The 20016-nt window shown below is 37.8% G+C and overlaps 2 protein-coding genes across 2 annotated transcripts in view; both read left to right on the top strand.

Moving 5' to 3' along the window:
- The first annotated feature begins 941 nt into the window (after positions 1-941).
- LOC129927352 (mucin-2-like) lies at positions 942-7202 on the top strand. Its single transcript, XM_056035949.1, has 3 exons — positions 942-969; positions 1296-3610; positions 7167-7202. The coding sequence occupies exons 1-3, from the start codon at positions 942-944 to the stop codon at positions 7200-7202; spliced, it is 2379 nt and encodes a 792-aa protein (XP_055891924.1).
- Positions 7203-9343: 2141 nt separating this feature from the next.
- LOC106051434 (uncharacterized) overlaps positions 9344-20016 on the top strand; it is a 79844-nt gene continuing 69171 nt past the window's right edge. Inside the window, exon 1 of the mRNA XM_056035298.1 lies at positions 9344-9542. The gene's annotated coding sequence lies outside the window, so the exon portion shown is untranslated. The remainder of the gene's footprint in view (positions 9543-20016) is intronic.

Below are 20016 nucleotides of genomic sequence, written 5' to 3'. Positions count from 1 at the left end.
AGTACCAGTCAATAGTAATGTTTATGTTATCATCTGGGGGAGTACCAGTCAATAGGAATGTTTATGTTATCATCTGGGGGAGTACCAGTCAATAGGAATGTTTATGTTATCATCTGGGGGAGAACCAGTCAATAGGAATGTTTATGTTATCATCTGGGGGAGTACCAGTCAATAGGAATGTTTATGTTATCATCTGGGGGAGTACCAGTCAATAGGAATGTTTATGTTATCATCTGGGGGAGTACCAGTCAATAGGAATATTTTTGTTATCATCTGGGGGAGTACCAGTCAATAGGAATGTTTATGTTATCATCTGGGGGAGTACCAGTCAATAGGAATGTTTATGTTATCATCTGGGGGAGTACCAGTCAATAGGAATATTTTTGTTATCATCTGGGGGAGTACCAGTCAATAGTAATGTTTATGTTATCATCTGGGGGAGAACCAGTCCGAAAGATCTACAAAAGAAGAGCAATGACAGAGCGTCGTTTGAACAAAGTCAAGGTCATCATTCACTGCCCATTAGGACAACTGTTCGAGAGAAACATTCGTAAGAAGGCTAGAAAGATTCTTGTAACAAAAACACACCCTCTGGGCCAGGAGTTTGAGATTTTACCATCACATAGGAGATACAAGACCGTTTACAGAAACAGACACAAAAACACGCTTTTTCCCCCAGGCCATCATATCATTGAATAGAATTGATTTATCTGATGTCAACATTTCACAGGTTACGTTGGAGTGAAACTAGTGTGAATGAATATTTCGTTGCTATAGTTATAGTGTATTTTTAATGCTCCAAATTGTAAGATACATTTCCTCATGGATGATAAAGATTATTTTAATTATTAGTATTATTACTATTACTATTATTATTATTATATTACAAAAACAAGCTTCACCTGGAACCTCCAAGAAAGACGAAGAGGGGACGACCCAGAATGACTTGGCGCCACAATTTGGAAGCAGGTAACAAGCAGATTAGAAAAACTTTGGGACTTACCCAGAACCGAGATGCATGAAAGAAGCTGCTTGGTGGTCAATGCCCCAGATGGGACCACAGACAGAGATTAGATGAGAGGAAAGTTCATTTCCCTTATTTATAGATGAAACAGAATCAGTTGCTCAGTTAGTAAATATTTGTTAATGACATCCACCTCCATTCTCATTTTATTTATCTCTATTGCCCCCCCCTAGTCTGTTGAACAAATAGCTTCTACATCTTCTACGTCTTTGATTCATAATGGCAGAGGAGAAAATGTGTTTATTTAGTACTCAATAAGATCAATACCCAGCACATTTCCCACAACATCAAAATCCCAACCAACACAGTTCCCACAACATCACCATCCCCACCAACACAGTTCCCACAACATCCCCACCAACACAGTTCTCACAACATCACCATCCCCACCAACACAGTTCTCACAACATCACCATCCCCACCAACACAGTTTCCATAACATCACCATCCCCACCAACACAGTTCTCACATCACTATCCCCACCAACACAGTTCTCACAACATCACCATCTCCACCAACACAGTTCTCACAAAATCACCATCTCCACCAACACAGTTCTCACAAAATCACCATCTCCACCAACACAGTTCTCACAACATCACCATCTCCACCAACACAGTTCTTACAAAATCACCATCTCCACCAACACAGTTCTCACAAAATCACCATCTCCACCAACACAGTTCTCACAACATCACCATCCCCACCAACACAGTTCTCACAACATCACCATCACCACCAACACAGTTCTCACAACATCACTATCCCCACCAACACAGTTCTCACAACATCACCATCCCCACCAACACAGTTCTCACAACATCCCCACCAACACAGTTCTCACAACATCTCCACCAACACAGTTCTCACAAAATCACCATCTCCACCAACACAGTTCTCACAACATCACCATCCCCACCAACACAGTTCTCACAACATCACCATCACCACCAACACAGTTCTCACAACATCACTATCCCCACCAACACAGTTCTCACAACATCACCATCCCCACCAACACAGTTCCCACAACATCCCCACCAACACAGTTCTCACAACATCCCCATCCCCACCAACACAGCTCACAACATCACCATCCCCACCAACACAATTCTCACATCACCATCCCCACCAACACAGTTCTCACAACATCACCATCACCACCAACACAGTTCTCACAACATCACCATCCCCACCAACACAGTTCCCACAACATCACCATCCCCACCAACACAGTTCCCACAACATCACCATCCCCACCTACACAGCTCACAACATCACCATCTCCACCAACACAGTTCTCACAACATCACCATTCCCACCAACACAGCTCACAACATCACCATCCCCACCAACACAATTCTCACATCACCATCCCCACCAACACAGTTCCCACAACATCACTATCTCCACCAACACAGTTCTCACAACATCACCATCCCCACCAACACAGTTCCCACAACATCACCATCCCCACCAACACAGTTCCCACAACATCACCATCCCCACCAACACAATTCTCACAACATCACCATCTCCACCAACACAGTTCTCACAACATCACCATCTCCACCAACACAGTTCTCACAACATCACCATCTCCACCAACACAGTTCTCACATCACTATCCCCACCAACACAGTTCTCACAACATCACCATCTCCACCAACACAGTTCTCACAAAATCACCATCTCCACCAACACAGTTCTCACAACATCACCATCCCCACCAACACAGTTCCCACAACATCACCATCCCCACCAACACAGTTCCCACAACATCACCATCCCCAACAACACAGTTCCCACAACATCACCATCCCCACCAACACAGTTCCCACAACATCACCATCCCCACCTACACAGCTCACAACATCACCATCTCCACCAACACAGTTCTCACAACATCACCATCCCCACCAACACAGTTCCCACAACATCACCATCCCCACCAACACAGTTCCCACAACATCACCATCCCCACCAACACAGTTCCCACAACATCACCATCCCCACCTACACAGTTCCCACAACATCACCATCCCCACCAACACAGTTCCCACAACATCACCATCCTCACCTACACAGCTCACAACAACACCATCTCCACCAACACAGTTCCCACAACATCACCATCCCCACCAACACAGTTCCCACAACATCACCATCCCCACCAACACAGTTCTCACAACATCACCATCTCCACCAACACAGTTCCCACAACATCACTATCCCTACCAACACAGTTCTCACATCATCACCATCTCCACCAACACAGTTCTCACAACATCACCATCTCCACCAACACAGTTCTCACAACATCACCATCCCCACCAACACAGTTCTCACAACATCACCATCCCCACCAACACAGTTCCCACAACATCATCATCCCCACCAACACAGTTCTCACAACATCACCATCTCCACCAACACAGTTCTCACAACATCACTATCCCCAAAAACACAGTTCTCACAACATCACCATCCCCACCTACACAGCTCACAACATCACCATCCCCACCAACACAGTTCCCACAAAAGTACAATTCTCAACAACACCTGTCCCAACATGAACACTCTCAAGTATACCACCAAAAAAAAAACAGCCTGACAAAACAAGTACCGTCACAGCATACCAAAAATCCTTTCAATATAAATACAAATCTAACCAAAAAAAAGGTTGCTACAATAGGATCGATCAAACCCTACTCGCGTGATGTGTCACCATGAGATCAGTAAGGTATTAGCTTGTCTTTTAACTGCTGACTGCGCTATGTTCATAGCTACAATCCTGGCTAATACATAAAGGGATACATAACAATACATGTATCCATTTGGTTTCATTTATCGAAAATCTGGCAACATTCTGTTGAAGGGTTATAAACTAAACATTCTCTACTAGTATTTGGTGACTGTAGTTTGCTTAAAAATAATATGGAAGAAAAAGATTTAACCTCACAACTCTCTGTAAGGGGGTTCTAAACTCAAAAACCATGTGGAGAGGGTTCTCAACTTAAAGCTCTCTGCTTTAATTTTAATTTGAAGAGGTGTTTTTTAGCTTCAAACCCCGCAGGAGGGGGGGGTGAGTTAAACTCAAAACCCTCTGGCTAGAGGTTTTAACTTAGAGCCTGGGGGGGGGGGCTTCTAAACCCCTCTTGGCTACGCTCATAGAATCTGGTGACTGTTGTATGCTTTAGTATAAAATTAAAGAGGAGTTTTATCGTAAATAAAAATTTTGGAGGGAGGTTTTAAATTCATTCCCTCTTGGCAGAGATCACAATAGAACATACACAAATATTGTATACTAATTGTGCTGAAGTACTTGCTAATCAAACGATTATTGGATAATTTAAGATAACATTAATTTTTTGGTCCAAACAAATGGAAATTCAGTTTGACTACAAGTGACCACCTCAGCATTACTGCTAGACCAACAAGAAATAGAGAAGTAAACATGAACAAGAAATAGAGAAGTAAACATGAACAAGAAATAGAGATGTAATAATGAACAAGAAATAGAGATGTAAACATGAACAAGAAATAGAGATGTAAACATGAACAAGAAATAGAGAAGTAAACATGAACAAGAAATAGAGATGTAAACATGAACAAGAAATAGAGATGTAAACATGAACAAGAACTAGAGATGTAAACATGAACAAGAAATAGAGAGGTAAACATGAACAAGAAATAGAGATGTAAACATGAACAAGAAATAGAGATGTAAACATGAACAAGAACTAGAGATGTAAACATGAACAAGAAATAGAGAAGTAAACATGAACAAGAAATAGAGATGTAAACATGAACAAGAAATAGAGAAGTAAACATGAACAAGAAATAGAGATGTAAACATGAACAAGAAATAGAGATGTAAACATGAACAAGAAATAGAGAGGTAAACATGAACAAGAAATAGAGATGTAAACATGAACAAGAAATAGAGATGTAAACATGAACAAGAACTAGAGATGTAAACATGAACAAGAAATAGAGATGTAAACATGAACAAGAAATAGAGATGTAAACATGAACAAGAACTAGAGATGTAAACATGAACAAGAAATAGAGAAGTAAACATGAACAATAACTAGAGATATAAACATGAACAAGAAATAGAGATGTAAACATCAACATCAATCTCACACGTAATTTGACAAGAAAAACAAGAACATAAAAGATACTTAAAAAAAAAAACAAAGCTGATATGAAGTGTAAAAGTATCAATTAGTTTGGATCAGTCATGTAATTAAATTTGTAATTGATCTAGACCAGTGATTCCCAAAGTGGTCTATTTAGACCCCCAGGGATCTACGAAGACTTCCAGGGGGTCTACGATAATAGATTTCATTTAAGCAGATTGTTACTTTAATTTTTACATTCATTTAATGTAATTATTTTATACACTAATATATGATTTGTACCTTGGTAAATCCTTTAAATATTTAACCTGCTAATCAAACCAAAGAATTGTGGTATTTAGTCTCAATACTTATTTAAAAAGCTTAATTTTTTCTACATGTAACAAATGTTTAACAAAAGGAAATGTACACTGAGACAATGTCACCCTGACAAAATAGATAAAGATTTGAAAAATTGTCTAACACTCAAAGATAAAGTTCTGAAAAGACCCACACAATCTCTCTTCAACATTGTATAGAGAAGATGTTGGTTTGTGTCTTACAATATCTCTTAACTTATAGCAAAATACGGAAAACACTATAGGTAAAACATTGATTTTACCAGCCGTTGTAGTTGTGAAAACTGTTTTACACACACCTACATCTGATATTATTAAAAGAATTTCTTTAAGCAAAAATACAGTTCAAGGGCACATCGGTGGCATGAGTTACCAAATTAAAAGCTTCTTATGTGATTCTTTGCAAAAGAAGTACATACAGTTTGGGATTAGTGGCGTCACAGGCTCTGACAGGCTCTGACAGGGTGTAGCGCTGTGTGCTGCAGACTGCCTAAGGGTCGGCAGCTCCTTTTTTTCCCTCAGAGTTGACCCACAACAGCTTTCCCATGTTTGGGTATAGTTGCAAGGCAGCAATTGAATTTTGAATTCAGTTTTCCTTCTGCTAGGTGGCTAATAAGCCCTTCTTGCTTGAAGCTTACTGGCTAAGGCGCCAGTTACTCGCCTTCACCCCTTCTCCTTTAGTGAAAACAGTTCCGCGGAAAGATTAACAAATACACGAGAAACTGCTCTTTGCGAGAACTTTTACAATGATACTTAAAACAAATTAATTAATTATTATTTAATGTTTGAATGTCTTCTCCACAGAATATATGAACCATAACATCCGTAGGAACAGTTGATAAGCCTGGGTAAAAAATATTTCCAGTGTGTTAGATGATTCCAGCAATGCATATTAATTGTTAATTTAATTGGTTTAAATTTGAATTTTATCAATAAAAATTAGTTATTATTTAATACTTAATATGTAGCTTTAAATTGCATATTCACTCTTCACTCTTCAACTCACTAAAATTAAAAATTAGTGTTTGCAAAAATAAAAAGCAATATGAGTTAAGCTACCGAATAGGAGAAAATACGGCAAGGGGTCTACGAGACAAAAAAAGTTTGGGAACCACTGATCTAGAGAATCTAGACCAACAACAATAAGTCTGAGCGATTAATAATATTTTTGCCAATTATTTTTGTTTAGCGCTATTTCATGCCGCTGGGCTGCGCAGCCACGGGAAATACTGCATTCCTCATTAATCTTCGTACTCGAAGACAAGCATTGTTATGCCATGCTTTTAGCTTTCACAATACGCTTAGATCCTATCACTTATCTGGACCAGTTGAGAAAATGGACGTGGGGGGGGGGGGAGATAAAGAGATATCTGGCTGGATTTTACCTTAATTGGTTTTTTAAAAATATTTACACAAAAATAAGGGGGGAGGGGGGAGATCACTTTACTAGTCAGGTACTTAATACTAGAGAAGACTTTATAGATAGATATAGTTATAGATAGTTTGTTTCACTTTAGAGTTGCCACCTATAAAAAGGACTAATTAAGCTTATAGCATCACTTCATTTAAGTGCAATTTCTTTCCCTTGTTCGAGATACCAAACAAAATAATTAATTATCAGTAGTTAATTAACTTATTTTTTAATTCTTGTATTCTCAGGTAAAAGAAAAGTCTCTAACAGTCTCTGACCACTAAGTCCAACACCTGACCTGATGTGTGTCTTAGACTCGGCAAAACTGTTCTTACTAACAAGTGAAGGGGTGAAAGCGGATACCTGGCGCCTCAAAACCGGGAGCTTCGGAAAAGTCATCTAGGAGAGTCTTGTGTTGGCCTTAACCCCCATTGCCTTGCGATACTAAGACTACAGAAGACAACCTTGACGAAAAGTTAAGCCCCTTAGGTGTTGGGAGTATCAACTATAATACTATATCATTCTCTTGCAGCTTATGGATGACATAATGAAGGTCAAGAAAGGGACCATCACACAAGGGCCACCGATGATCCCATTATTTAAGGCCTATCCATAGTCTATCTACCTATTGTATAACTAGACATACCCAATACCTTGTTTCCCAGGCACAACGTTAGCTTTAACATTTAAAACAAAAACATTTTAGGAGATTTTAAAAAGTTAATTTTGTGGAACCCAATAGACTTTTAAACTTGAAAAAAAATATTTTTTTAATTTAAAAAGCAAACATATATTAAGTCTAATTGTATCAATTATTTTGGACAAGTCATGTAATTACATGTGTAATAGATCAAGACTAACAATAATAAATATGCGCGATTAGAAATATTTTTATCCAATATTTTTTTATTTTTCTTTAGCACAATTTCAGGCTTTTAGCTTTCTTAATATGCTATGATTCTATCACTTATCTGGACCATTTGGGAAACTGGAGGGGGAGGGGAGAAGGTTAGCGTGATCGCTTTTTAAATGCATTTTATATTTTTTAAAAGCTGTACGACTTGAATTCAAGTCTCAAGCCACCACACTAACCACTGTGTACATGAAGTGCTTATAAAATTGCAGGTAGCTATCTAGTGCTAGTTTCAAACTTTTAAACAACGACCTTATTCTTTACACAAAATATAAAAAGGGCTAATTCAATTCTTACCGCCAAATCTGTCTAGTACAATTTCTTTTCCTTGTTCGAAACCAAACAAAATAACAAATTACCAATAATTAATTAAGTAATTAAAAAACATCACATCTTTCGAGAACAGAAATAAAAGCATCGTTTGTGTGTAGCGCCATACTAAGAAACTACTTGGCGCGTGGCTGAAACCTAGAAGCTAGCTGAACTTACCAAGTACAGGCATGACTTCAAACGACATGATAATTACGTCCTTCGCATGTCTAGTCACACATGTTAATCAGTGACTTAAACTCTGCTAAGTCATTGGTTTTCTCGGCTGATTCAGGCAACTCATTGCAGGTGTTACTCTTATCAAATGTGAATATTTGTTTAATATAAATCTAACAACACTATTCTGCGTCTGTTCAACTTTCTTTATGTATTCTTGAGGGGTTTCAAGCGGATGAAGCATATTCTAATATTGGTCTAACTAAGGTTAAATACAATTTTATTTTGATTTGTAAAATTTTCTAATAAAAACTTTATCTGTATACACCAAAAAAAAAGCATTAAATTATATAATTTCATATTAATTGTGCGTAAACGCCCAATTCCAAACATAATCTACTCGGTATCCTTTTCCCACTTTCTTTCACAGGAGATGCTCCCTTTAAAAAAAAAAAAGCTATATGTATGGAGACGTGACTGTTTGGAGAATTAGTTTCCTATTTACACGTTTCCTTCCCACATTAGGAGAAATAGAAGGAGAAGAAGTGGATGGAGTTAATGTTCAGAATCAATATGGCAAACAGAAATTCCTGGTGAGATGGGGAAGAGGCTGACAGCATAATAGGCGCCCTCCTCTTCAGGGCACCCTCCTCCTCAGCAGTCATTGCAGAAAAGAGGCTTTATGCACATGTAAAAGAGAGCGAACGAGATCATAAAACAAAAACACCTAAATGCGGAGGGAGAAACAGGGAGAGATCATGAGACAGGAGAAAGAGAGGGAGAGAAGGGAGGGAGGGAGTGTATGATAGGAAGAGAGTGAGAAAGGAAACAGAGGGTGACGGAGAGATAAATAATATAATGAAAGAGAGAGAGAGAGAGAGAGAGAGAGAGCAGAAGAGAGAAGTTCTTGGACTACCAAATCAGTGTCTCGGACAGCTCTGCAAATCGATCCGTGGAAGAGAAAAAGCAGTAAGAAAGAAAAAAAAAGGAAAGAATGATCTATTTTTAGCATCGCATCGATACTGTGTCATCCAGCGTCCTCTAGCGGCGGTGCCAATCACTAAATAGACTTTCCTGGCACATAGCATTGCGAACAATTGTTTGCTAGCATATTCACCACTATTTTTGTTTTGTTGCTTTTCGCTGTTTTTTATTGGACAACTGTATGTGAAGCATCTGTGGACTACAAGGGGAGAGAAGAGATCGTCGCTAACTTTCTGCTAGGGTATGTAGTTCTCTTCAAATGTTGGTGTCTTGTTTTCAAACAGTTCGTCCAGGATTCCGCTTTACTTCTCTAGGCCCGTTCTCGTGTCTTGTTTGCCTTCAAGTTAACTCTAGCTGATTGATTCGCGCCTCTTCTTCCTATTGGAAAACTTCGCTTTGCAATGACTTGTGGAGACAGTCTTATGGCCACTTGGATAAGTGAATTATTAAGGCCTGGCAGAGAAATTTGGGGCCTAAAAATTTTTTTTTAACCACTTGACATTTTGCGTTACATTGAACTACAACATTCCTTTCAACGCCTCCTATAAGGCCTCCTATAAGGCCGCTATAAGGCCTCCCATAAGGCCCGCTATAAGACCTCCTATAAGGCATTCTATAAGTTCCAGCTATTTCCTTGATTTTCTTAGCCATCTCTGCATCACTGTTTGTTAAAATAAATACAGCCGGGCAGCTTGGGGTGGCCAAAGTAGAGGTATAATAGCGATACCGCTAATTTTTTTTTAAATTGATAGTTGATTATGAGTAGACATATTACTTTTACTGGGGAGATGTAAAGTGAAGATTTAGTAGGTGAGAACTAAAAATGTAAACATCTTAAGGGGTAGGTCAGCTACATTAGCTTTGATTCTATCGAGTTCAGTAAATAAATACTTTGGTATAGATATTTATGAACTTTGATGCAAATACATATATCATATATTAAAGATGTTGTGCAGTTAGTCTGCTACGCTAGGCTCATGCTCTGGGCCAATCTCTTATGGACACGTCACAAGAGGGAGTTTCTGGTCGGCGGATGGTTTACGTGATGCTCAGCAGACACAATTCAGCTCGAGTCTGGATTCGAAATCAAGCCTTCTTGATAGATACCAAGCAGTTTATGCCACTCAGATACAAATCTCACATATTATTAAACGAAACAATAATTGACCCAAATGTGTAATTATTTTTCAAAAGAAGCAATTAAAAAAACGAGGGTGTAGGGTTAGAGAGAAAGTTTGAAATGAAACATCCTTACAATAGTATGTTATTTTAGTGGGCTGTCTCTAGTCCCGCTTTATTGACTTTTATTCACTGGACCTTTGTGGTGGTCAAACACGCTCTCTGCCTTTTGGGCCCTCAAGCTGGAGGTCAACGAGTCTGGTCCAGTGGGCGTGTGAGCGATTCCGATTTATACCCTTCCCCACCCAGATATCAATTGCTCTTGTGGTCAGTCTAAAGATACATCAATTATTGCTAACCTCTTGTGTCACGTGATAGATGTTTTGATGATATAATGTGAACATCATACCACCAATACAACAGATGTTAAATGGACAATGTATTCTTATGAGAGCCCGTTTATATCACATGATTATTTTAGCACTATGTTAGAACTAGTCATTACAATGATAACAGACAAAATATAAACAATTTGACCAGACAGACAGACAGACGGACAGACAGACAAGAGTGAGTTTAAAAAAAGCTTTGTAAAAATAGATTGCATTCACTTTGTGGTACTAACAACAAAAGTGCCGAGAAAAACTATATTCGAATATTTGATGCAAATAGTAGTGAGTCTGTCTACATTTATCAAGAAACAAATGAGCAGTATATTGATATAATTAAGCTTTTTAAAATTAGGCTAATTCATTCAATAACAAAATGACACTCAGAATTTTAGCTTATTTCTTGTATTTAGTTTGCAGCATTTAGATTTCATTTAACGTCCAAGAGATAATTAAGATTATCGTGGAAAAATCTCTAATATAAATAATAATATAATTGTAGAGACGTCTATTTCAATATAAATAGAATATGAAATATTCATACAAATCAGCACCCGTTTGACATTAAAATTCAAGGGGTAAAACCTCCAAATGCAGTCGACAAATGTTGAAACAGCACTAGGCCCTCATCACAATTTAAATGGACTCTTAAATTGATCATTTTAATTATAATTGATAGATGATACAGTAAATTGAAGTTAATTTTAATTTCCAAGTATTATATTCTAAGCAATCTTCTAACAGCTCCAGTTAAAGACAGTTCACTATAATAAGCATAGTCCTATTTTGCAGTGTAATATTTTATTTTGATTGAACATTAATCAGATAAAAATCAAAACTTTATCATAAATTTCACATTTTTATTTAAACTTTATTGTTCCGTCGCCGAAAATGGATTTGAAAAAAATGTCTTTGGGCAATGTCTTGAAGTCGATTAGGGAAAAGCTCGCAAATCTTTCTTAAAAATCCCCAGCTTTACCCAGAAACCTAGATATTTGGTAACATTTTGAGTAGATGAATCTAAAAGATTTCGCCATTTGTTATAACGAATGCCAAGCATAACAAAAGTTCGGATTAAGTGCTCCTGGATTATATGCAAGTGCCGCAGCGTTGAACGTCTGAACGTCCCAAACCAATAATGGACTAACAGTCTCACGTAAAAGCTTTGATGGAAAACAATTCGAAGTGAGCACCAGTTTTTCTAGAATTTAAGGGCACTGTTAAAATCACCATGTAAGACTTTTTGGAACTAATAGAACATTTTTTAAAAAATTTCGGATTAGTAGAGTTGTCTCCCATTCGTTCATGTTCGTCGTTACGAAAATGTTTCCAATTAGAACTCGGGAAATGTCTCATGTTTCCCTAAGATATGAATCAAACAGAGGGAGGCTGGGTCACCTGCTAGAATAAAACTCAACCATCATAAGACACTTTACTGCAAGACACTTTTTTGATTCGTGCGTTTATTAGCAATGAGAAAACTGTCGTTTAAAATGAAGCGATAAGAAGCCATAGAAACGATAGAACAACTGCTCGGTATTGCCTGCACAGGTGTTTGGTATACCTGAATATAGTCTCAGTATAATCTCAGTATAGTCTCAATATAGTCTCAGTATAGTCTCAGTATAGTCTCAATATTGTATCAATATAGTCTCAGTATAGTCTCAGTATAGTCTCAGTATATAATATATAGAACAATAAAAACAACACAAGACACAGATATTTTACAAAGAGAATTAGATGAATTACAGAAATGGGAATCAAATTGGAGCATGTCTTTCCACCCAGAAAAATGTCAGTTGTTAAGAGTAACAAAAAAAACTAAAACAAATTAATTCCACTTATCTTATTCATGGCAAACCAGTAACACAGACTAAAAACGCAAAATACCTAGGTGTTATAATAAATGAAAAACTATCATGGAATCCACATATTGATGAAACTACAAAAAAATCAAACAAAGCATTAGGATTTATTAAAAGAAATTTCTATAAATCAAATAAGAACATAAAACTAAAATGTTATTTAACCTTGGTTAGGCCAATAATAGAATATGCATCCTCCGTTTGGGACCCCTCAAATCAAGAAAACATTAAGAAACTGGAACAGATACAAAATAGAGCAGTGAGATTCATAACAAACGAATATTCACATTTGACTAGAGTAACACCTTTAGTAAAATCACTAAATTTAGAAAGCCTTCAGGACAGAAGGCTCAAAAGAAGTAAAGTAGCAATCATACATAAAACACTGAACCATAATCTTCAAATACAAAAAACAAAATTTAATAAAATACTCTGAAAGACACAAAGATAAAGGCACATTCCTCGTCCCATATGCTAGGACAAATTTGTACAAATACTCCTTCTTCCCTAGTGTTATTAGAGCATGGAATGGGTTGTCTGAGCTAGCCAGGAAAACCAGTGACTTGGCAGAATTTAAGTCATTGATTAATATGCATGACTAAATGCATGACGCGTAGGACGTAATCATCTTCTTTTTTGAAGTAACGTCTGTATTATATAAGATAAGATAAGATATATTTAGTCTCAGTATAGTCTCAATATAGTCTCAATATAGTCTCAGTATATTCTCAGTATACTCTCAGTGTAGTCTCAATATAGTCTCAGTATAGTCTCAATATAGTCTCAATATAGTCTCGGTATAGTGTCAACATAGTGTCAATATAGTCTCAGTATAGTAACCCACACAAAATAAATACTGCACATTTTCTTGCAGCGCAAAAGCCCCCCCCCCCCCCAAAAAAAAAATCCAGCCAGAGAATTGATTTCTACCTAAAAGACCAAGTGACGTGTTGATGACCCCCCCCCCCCTCCACCCACCTCCTCCGGACATAGGGTTTGGTAGAGAGATGAGCGATTCTATAACTTTGGCTTCAGTCCTGGCTCATTCAATGGAGTGATGGGAGCTGGGTAAGGTTGGGAGATAGATCGATATTGGATGATGTGGTCGTTGATCAACATTGATGGTAGGAGTTTAAAATGTGTTCTGATTAGCTCTTCGTGGCGCGTGGGTGTTAGATCTTTGATGATGACTGCATGTTTCATGAGCGGATATACATCTAGAAATAAAAGCAAATAGATAGATAGATAGATAGATAGATAGATAGATAGATAGATAGATAGATAGATAGATAGATACATGGATAGATAGATAGATAGATAGATAGATAGATAGATAGATAGATAGATAGATAGATAGATAGATAGATAGATACATAGATAGATAGATAGATAGTATAGATAGATAGATAGATAGATAGATAGATAGATAGATAGATAGATAGATAGATAGATAGATACATGGATAGATAGATAGATAGATAGATAGATAGATAGATACATGGATAGATAGATAGATAGATAGATAGATAGATAGATAGATAGATAGATAGATAGATAGATAGATAGATAGATAGATAGACGGACCGACGGACGGACGAACGGGGGAAGGACGACGGAAGGACGAACGAAAAAAAAATCATTTCATTATTCAATTTATTGTTTATACAACTTTCTTGTTCAAATTATAACTCTATTAGTTTTAGAAACCTTGTGATGGGATTTCTTTCTATCTGTACAGTATGACTATCTTGCTATCTGTGTTTCATGAGTAGGCCTACTAAATGTATCATATAATATTAAGGTACCAGTATAAGGGACACTATGGTAAAGATTGTTCATAATTGCCCTCTGACATTCTAGTGACATCTCAAGTGACACCTGAAGTGTCATCGTGTAACGTCAGGACTGAGTTCAGAACGCTCCTGGGGAAGTGTCCGAGTGGCCACAATCATGTTGACAGTGTCCTTGACAAAGTTCACCGGAAGTTTAGTTGACACAAAATGGCTGGATGACCTTTTGTCTAGCGGTTGTTATTCCTGTGATTTAATCTGCCTCAACCTAATAAATAACATAAACAATAACAAATTGTCTTCTCTTTACATTAACATTTTACACTGCGGCTCTATGATAAAAGTAATACAATTCAAGTAAAGTACCCATTTCAGACCTTGCGATCTATAGGGCAGATGATGTAAAGCTCATTTGTTTTTATGGCCAATGCTTAACATTGGTGTCATGTGGCCTGCACAACCACCAACCGATTTGAATTTGGTGGACTCAGAGCGTCCTCATCTTCAACGAGATTCAAACCCGAGACGCCTCAGTTCAAAAGCAAATCGTTTTACCACTCAGCCACCATGACATCAATACTAAATATCAGTTAACTTAAAAACACAAATACGTGACTGGAAAAAAAAAACACTCATTCACGAGTTATTGGTTTGAAGGAGTCTAGAAACCAAAGTGTAAAAATATATATATATACTAGTCGACCCACGGCGTAGCATACGCCGCTATTTTGCAGGGCCGGCCTTAGGCCACTGCAACCTAAGCGACTGCAGTGGGCCCCACACTTTCATAGGACCAGCGCTAATTCTAGGTGTAAATTATTAAATTAAACCATTTTATGACTTTTAACAGATTTCCCGCGGCCTCCTGATTTACCAGGAGCTCCTGGAAAACACCTGAAATTGAAAAATTTACGAAAAAGTCCTGGAAAGTTTATGAAAACTCATAAAAATCTCCTGAAACATATAGACCAAAAATTGTCATTTTGGGGTGTCATTCAATATGGAAAACTCGAATCCAACGCGCGATTTAAAAAAAAACGGCATTTTGCAATACCCGTAATTGTAGAATCTGGTGAAAGAAGCATACCACGCATCAAACTAATGAAGAATTACTTGACATCAATAATTCTCGAAGATAGATTGAAACATTTGGTAATTCTTGCTAATGAGCTTGATCTATGTAGGAAGCTAAATTTTTATGATATACTGTATGACTTTGCTACATGCAAGACTCGTAAAGTAATTCTGTAGGTCGTAAGATAGAAAATCTCCATTTGGTGATAACATGGAAGCCAAAACGAGGAAAGCGCAAACAGGGACGTCCTCGTATTACTTGGCGACACAGCTTCATGGAGGACCTCAGAACAGTGGACACCAGGTGGGAGGAGACTTCAGACATTGTCAGTGACAGATCTTTATGGAGACAGCTTGCCGCCCAATGCTCCGAACGGCGCGGGGGACCTAAGTCTAAATAAGTAAGTAAGATAGAAAAAAATGCAAAAATGAATTTATTTTCTAATACAAACTCTTCATTTTCACTAATTATCCGTATCCATATAAAAACATGGTCCCGCGAAATCCGTTTTGCAAAGGGCCCCACAATGGTTAAGTCCGGTCCTGCTATTTAGTGACGGGTGAATACAGAGAAAATTACTTGTTTCCCCCCCCCCTCTTTTTTTTAGCTGCTAAAGTTGCGTGGGGGCAACTCTAGTCCGACTTGCAGAAATAAAAGAGTAATCTTTCCATTACTTCTTGGTCACAATGGTTAAGTCCGGCACTGATATTAAGTGACGGGGGAATACTATTTGTTCCACCCCCCTCTTTATAACTCGCCGCTAAGGTAACGTGGGGTAACTATAGTCCGACTTGCAGAGATAAAAAGTGATCTTTCCTTTACTTCTTGGTATTAGGAATGGTTGAGCCATGAAGAGAATTATGAATATATGGATGGCTGCCTGGTCGTGCGGTTTGCGCGCTGGACTGTCGTTTGGATTTATCGATGGTCCCGGGTTCAAACCCTGCCCGCTCCCATTCCCCGTCGTCCTGCAGGAGGTTTGGACTAGGAAGTAAACTATCTGCAACTCTGAAGGAACATCCGAAACATGTAAAACAAACAAACAAAACATATAGATGTAGATATCGTATTTCTACACACCACGTGACATTTACCTAGCTCGTTGATTGGTTAAAAAACTAGTGACTAGTCCAAAGTATGACAGGCAAAGAACAATGAACGTCATTTTACTGCTATACTGAGACTAAAGAGTTTCCAACAATGAAATACATGTACTGTGTAATGATGCAGATACTTTACAGTTTTTCGATGACTGGATGAAGCTCGGAACTCTTTGGAGTATTCGAAGTTGTTGTTTTTTTTTTCGTCTATGGAAAACTAAGCTCGAGATCCCAATTGACTTCCTATTGCGAAAGAAAAACTATAAGCTGTCTATGAAAATGTTGCCTCCCGTGAAACGCACACTTTAAAACGTTCCGTCGGGACGGCTGCTTCCCCAAACGTTTTCATCACGTTGTTTTGTTGCTGTTTTGTTTTGTTGCTGTGTTATGAATAACAATTTTATGGTAGACAATAGAACTGGAACAAAAAGCGTAGCACTATCTCCTGTACATTGACGACAATGGCTTTGTCTGCATTAGTTGTGTCAAAATATGTAGGTCGCAACACTGCACTCATCCTTAATCTTCGGAATCAAAGACGTTACAATTATTATTATTATTTGTCTGTTCATTTGAATGTTGTTTGTAATTTGTGTCATTGAAATATTCACCAAAATCGTGAGTGAGTTGAGTTGTTTTTTTTATTAGTTGTATGTTTATTCTGTCTATTATTGCTCTATGTTCTTGCAGGACAGGCCGAGTGCTATGTGATCGATGGCTGCGGGGTCATGTGCACCAAAAGTCATTTCTCACTTAACTTCCAATCGTCCCCACGATGATCTAATTAGCATGCCGAGTCACCAATGAAATTTTAATGACCCTTTCTGAAAACGCCATTTCTATTCCCCTGGTCTGCTTGCGACATTTTAAACTTTTACCTGTAGGACATCTTGTTGCTGTTTTATACATGATTTATACATAATATGAAAACTGTTAGAGGTGGGGTTGGGGTTGGGGGGGGGGGGGAGATGTATTGAATGTTAAGGTCACTATTCTAGCTGATATGACTTTTTAAAACCTCAATCAACTGACAATCGGTGTTGTGGGGAATTTTTCAATGACAAAACTCTAACAGTTCTAGGAAGTTTCAGGCCAATGAATGATAACTTAAAACAGACAAACCTAGATCTAGTGTATGCGCAATATTTGGTCTACATCATCATTTACTCTATGTAGCCTACAGCATAGTAGTGTATGAGGTGTTGTGTGCGCTTCGGGCTGTCGCACAAAGTTCCATAGTTAAAACCCTGCCAAGCCGTTGTCCTCCCAGGGTGAATGTATAATCCGTGTTGTCAGCTCCTTCTCTGTCTGTAATTTTCCTTCAAATTTCTTATTAATTTCAATATTCAATGCCTGTAGTATCACTAAGGACAATAAATGTATTAACTAATGAATCTAACTAGATTGCAGCATTGTATCTATTCGAATTAGCTAGATCTGGATAATTTTTTACACTTTTTTTTTATAGTTTTAGATGGGGGGGGGGGTATCATAAAAATCGACCGTACCTTTAGTTTAAACATTAAATTACAACATTTTTACTTTCATGTGCCAACGAGGCACGTTCAGAGTCCCCACACTGTGATCAATGAAGATTATTGTCTGTACATTCTAGCACAAGTAGATGGCAGGAAAGTGTCAGAGAGTATCACGCAGACATTATCCTTAGGAGTGAGTATTTATTTCTCACTGATGTACCTCTGACGTGCGCGCACACGAACACACACACACACGGCTACATGCACGCACATTCACAATAGGTCTTACAAATGGAGATTTTGGAATTCAGTAATACATTATCAAGGACGACAAGGTGATTCTAAGGGAATTGTCTTGTGGAAAGGTCGGCTACTTTTGGGCCCTATGCCCACTTGAAGTCAAAAAGAATACTTTAAGTCAGTAATAATTTACCAGGGTGCTGGTGTTATTTATTCTTCCAAAAAGACTATTTTGGTGGTAGAGAACTAAAATGCTAGAGAAATAAAGGACGGTGTCTGTGTAGGACGCTGCTTTAGAGTGGTTCTTACGTTACAGCCAATGAAGCAGTGCCGGCCCTAGGCCACTGCAACCTATGTGGCCGCAGTGGGCCCCGCACTTTCATAGTCCCCGCGCAAATTCTAGGTGTAAATTATTACACTAAACAATTATAAGTGAATCTTCTGGAATTCCATGCACACACACACACACACACAAATCCTAGAAATCTCCTGAAATTATTAAAATCTATAATCCATGTAGGTAATGGAATGTAAACTTCGCTACACGCAAGGCTCGTAAAGTTAAAGTTAATTTGATCGTGATATTGTACTTAGTAAAGAATGGATAAAATGCAAAGACGAATTTATTTTTTAATACAAAACTTTAATTTTCACTTATCATCCGTATCCCTACCCAGGCTGGGCCCCGCGCAATCCTTTTCGCATAGGGCCCGCAATTATAAGGGCCGGCCCTGAAATGAAGCATTAATGTACAACTGACGTCGTATCTCCCCTTTAAATATATTTCGTTCTAAATGTAAAACTACAAAAATATGTGAACATTCAGAAAACGGATGTAAAATTAAACAATGTTGTTTTTTTTTTTCTGTTTATTTTCTCCCCTGAGCTATTCAGCTTGGCTCGAAAAAATCTAGACAACTGTTTTCTCGTTTGGTCTGACCGTGGTCATTTGACAGAACAACTTCCGCTGTTATTAGCAACAAGCGTTGTCTAGATTCTGATACGTCGTGTCATATACAACACGCGGCTTCCAAAGAATAGTTCATTTTGATTCTGATACGTCGTGTCATGTACAACACGCGCGGCTTCCAAAGAATAGTTCATTTTGATTCTGATACGTCGTGTCATATACAACACGCGCGGCTTCCAAAGAATAGTTCATTTTGATTCTGATACGTCGTGTCATATACAACACGCGCGGCTTCCAAAGAATAGTTCATTTTGAAACAAATTTTTCCTCTGGTTTGAAACAAAATAAATGGGAGGGGTTGTTGATAGAATGGGTTGATATCCACGTTTTGGAAAAGTATATTTTTGTTTCACCCCCATGTTAGCTGTTCCTTTATATGTTACTATACCAATGTTTGTCTTACTTCTTAGAACTGTTATTAATTTAGAACATTGTGAAACTACAGGAGTAGACTTCATGAATATGAAGTTGGTATATTTAAATCTGTTGTATCAATGAATTGAACGTGTTCTTAACTGATCAACTGAATGCAGAATAAGTTCAAGCAATATGAAAGTGTTCTATTCTCACATTTCCTAATTTAACTATTACCAAAAGTAAGAGATGTAGTTGTTTTTTGTTGTTATTTTTTTCGATTAGTTTTTTTTTTTCACCCTTAAAAGTTTATTTTTAATATTTCTATTCTCTTT

The sequence above is a fragment of the Biomphalaria glabrata genome, chromosome 7 (assembly GCF_947242115.1).
Source record: "Biomphalaria glabrata chromosome 7, xgBioGlab47.1, whole genome shotgun sequence".
Classification (NCBI taxonomy): domain Eukaryota; kingdom Metazoa; phylum Mollusca; class Gastropoda; family Planorbidae; genus Biomphalaria; species Biomphalaria glabrata.
Note: the sequence above shows the minus strand (reverse complement) of the source record. Positions and strands in the feature narration are given on the sequence as shown.

What these genes read in the sequence shown, in the direction of transcription:
- LOC129927352 (XM_056035949.1), top strand. Translation starts at nt 942, where the DNA reads ATGACTTGGCGCCACAATTTGGAAGCAG. An exon ending in GCGCCACAATTTGGAAGCAG is followed by an intron (nt 970 to 1,295) that starts GTAACAAGCAGA and finishes ATCAATACCCAG; the next exon opens with CACATTTCCCACAACATCAA. An exon ending in CCCAACATGAACACTCTCAA is followed by an intron (nt 3,611 to 7,166) that starts GTATACCACCAA and finishes TTGTATTCTCAG; the next exon opens with GTAAAAGAAAAGTCTCTAAC.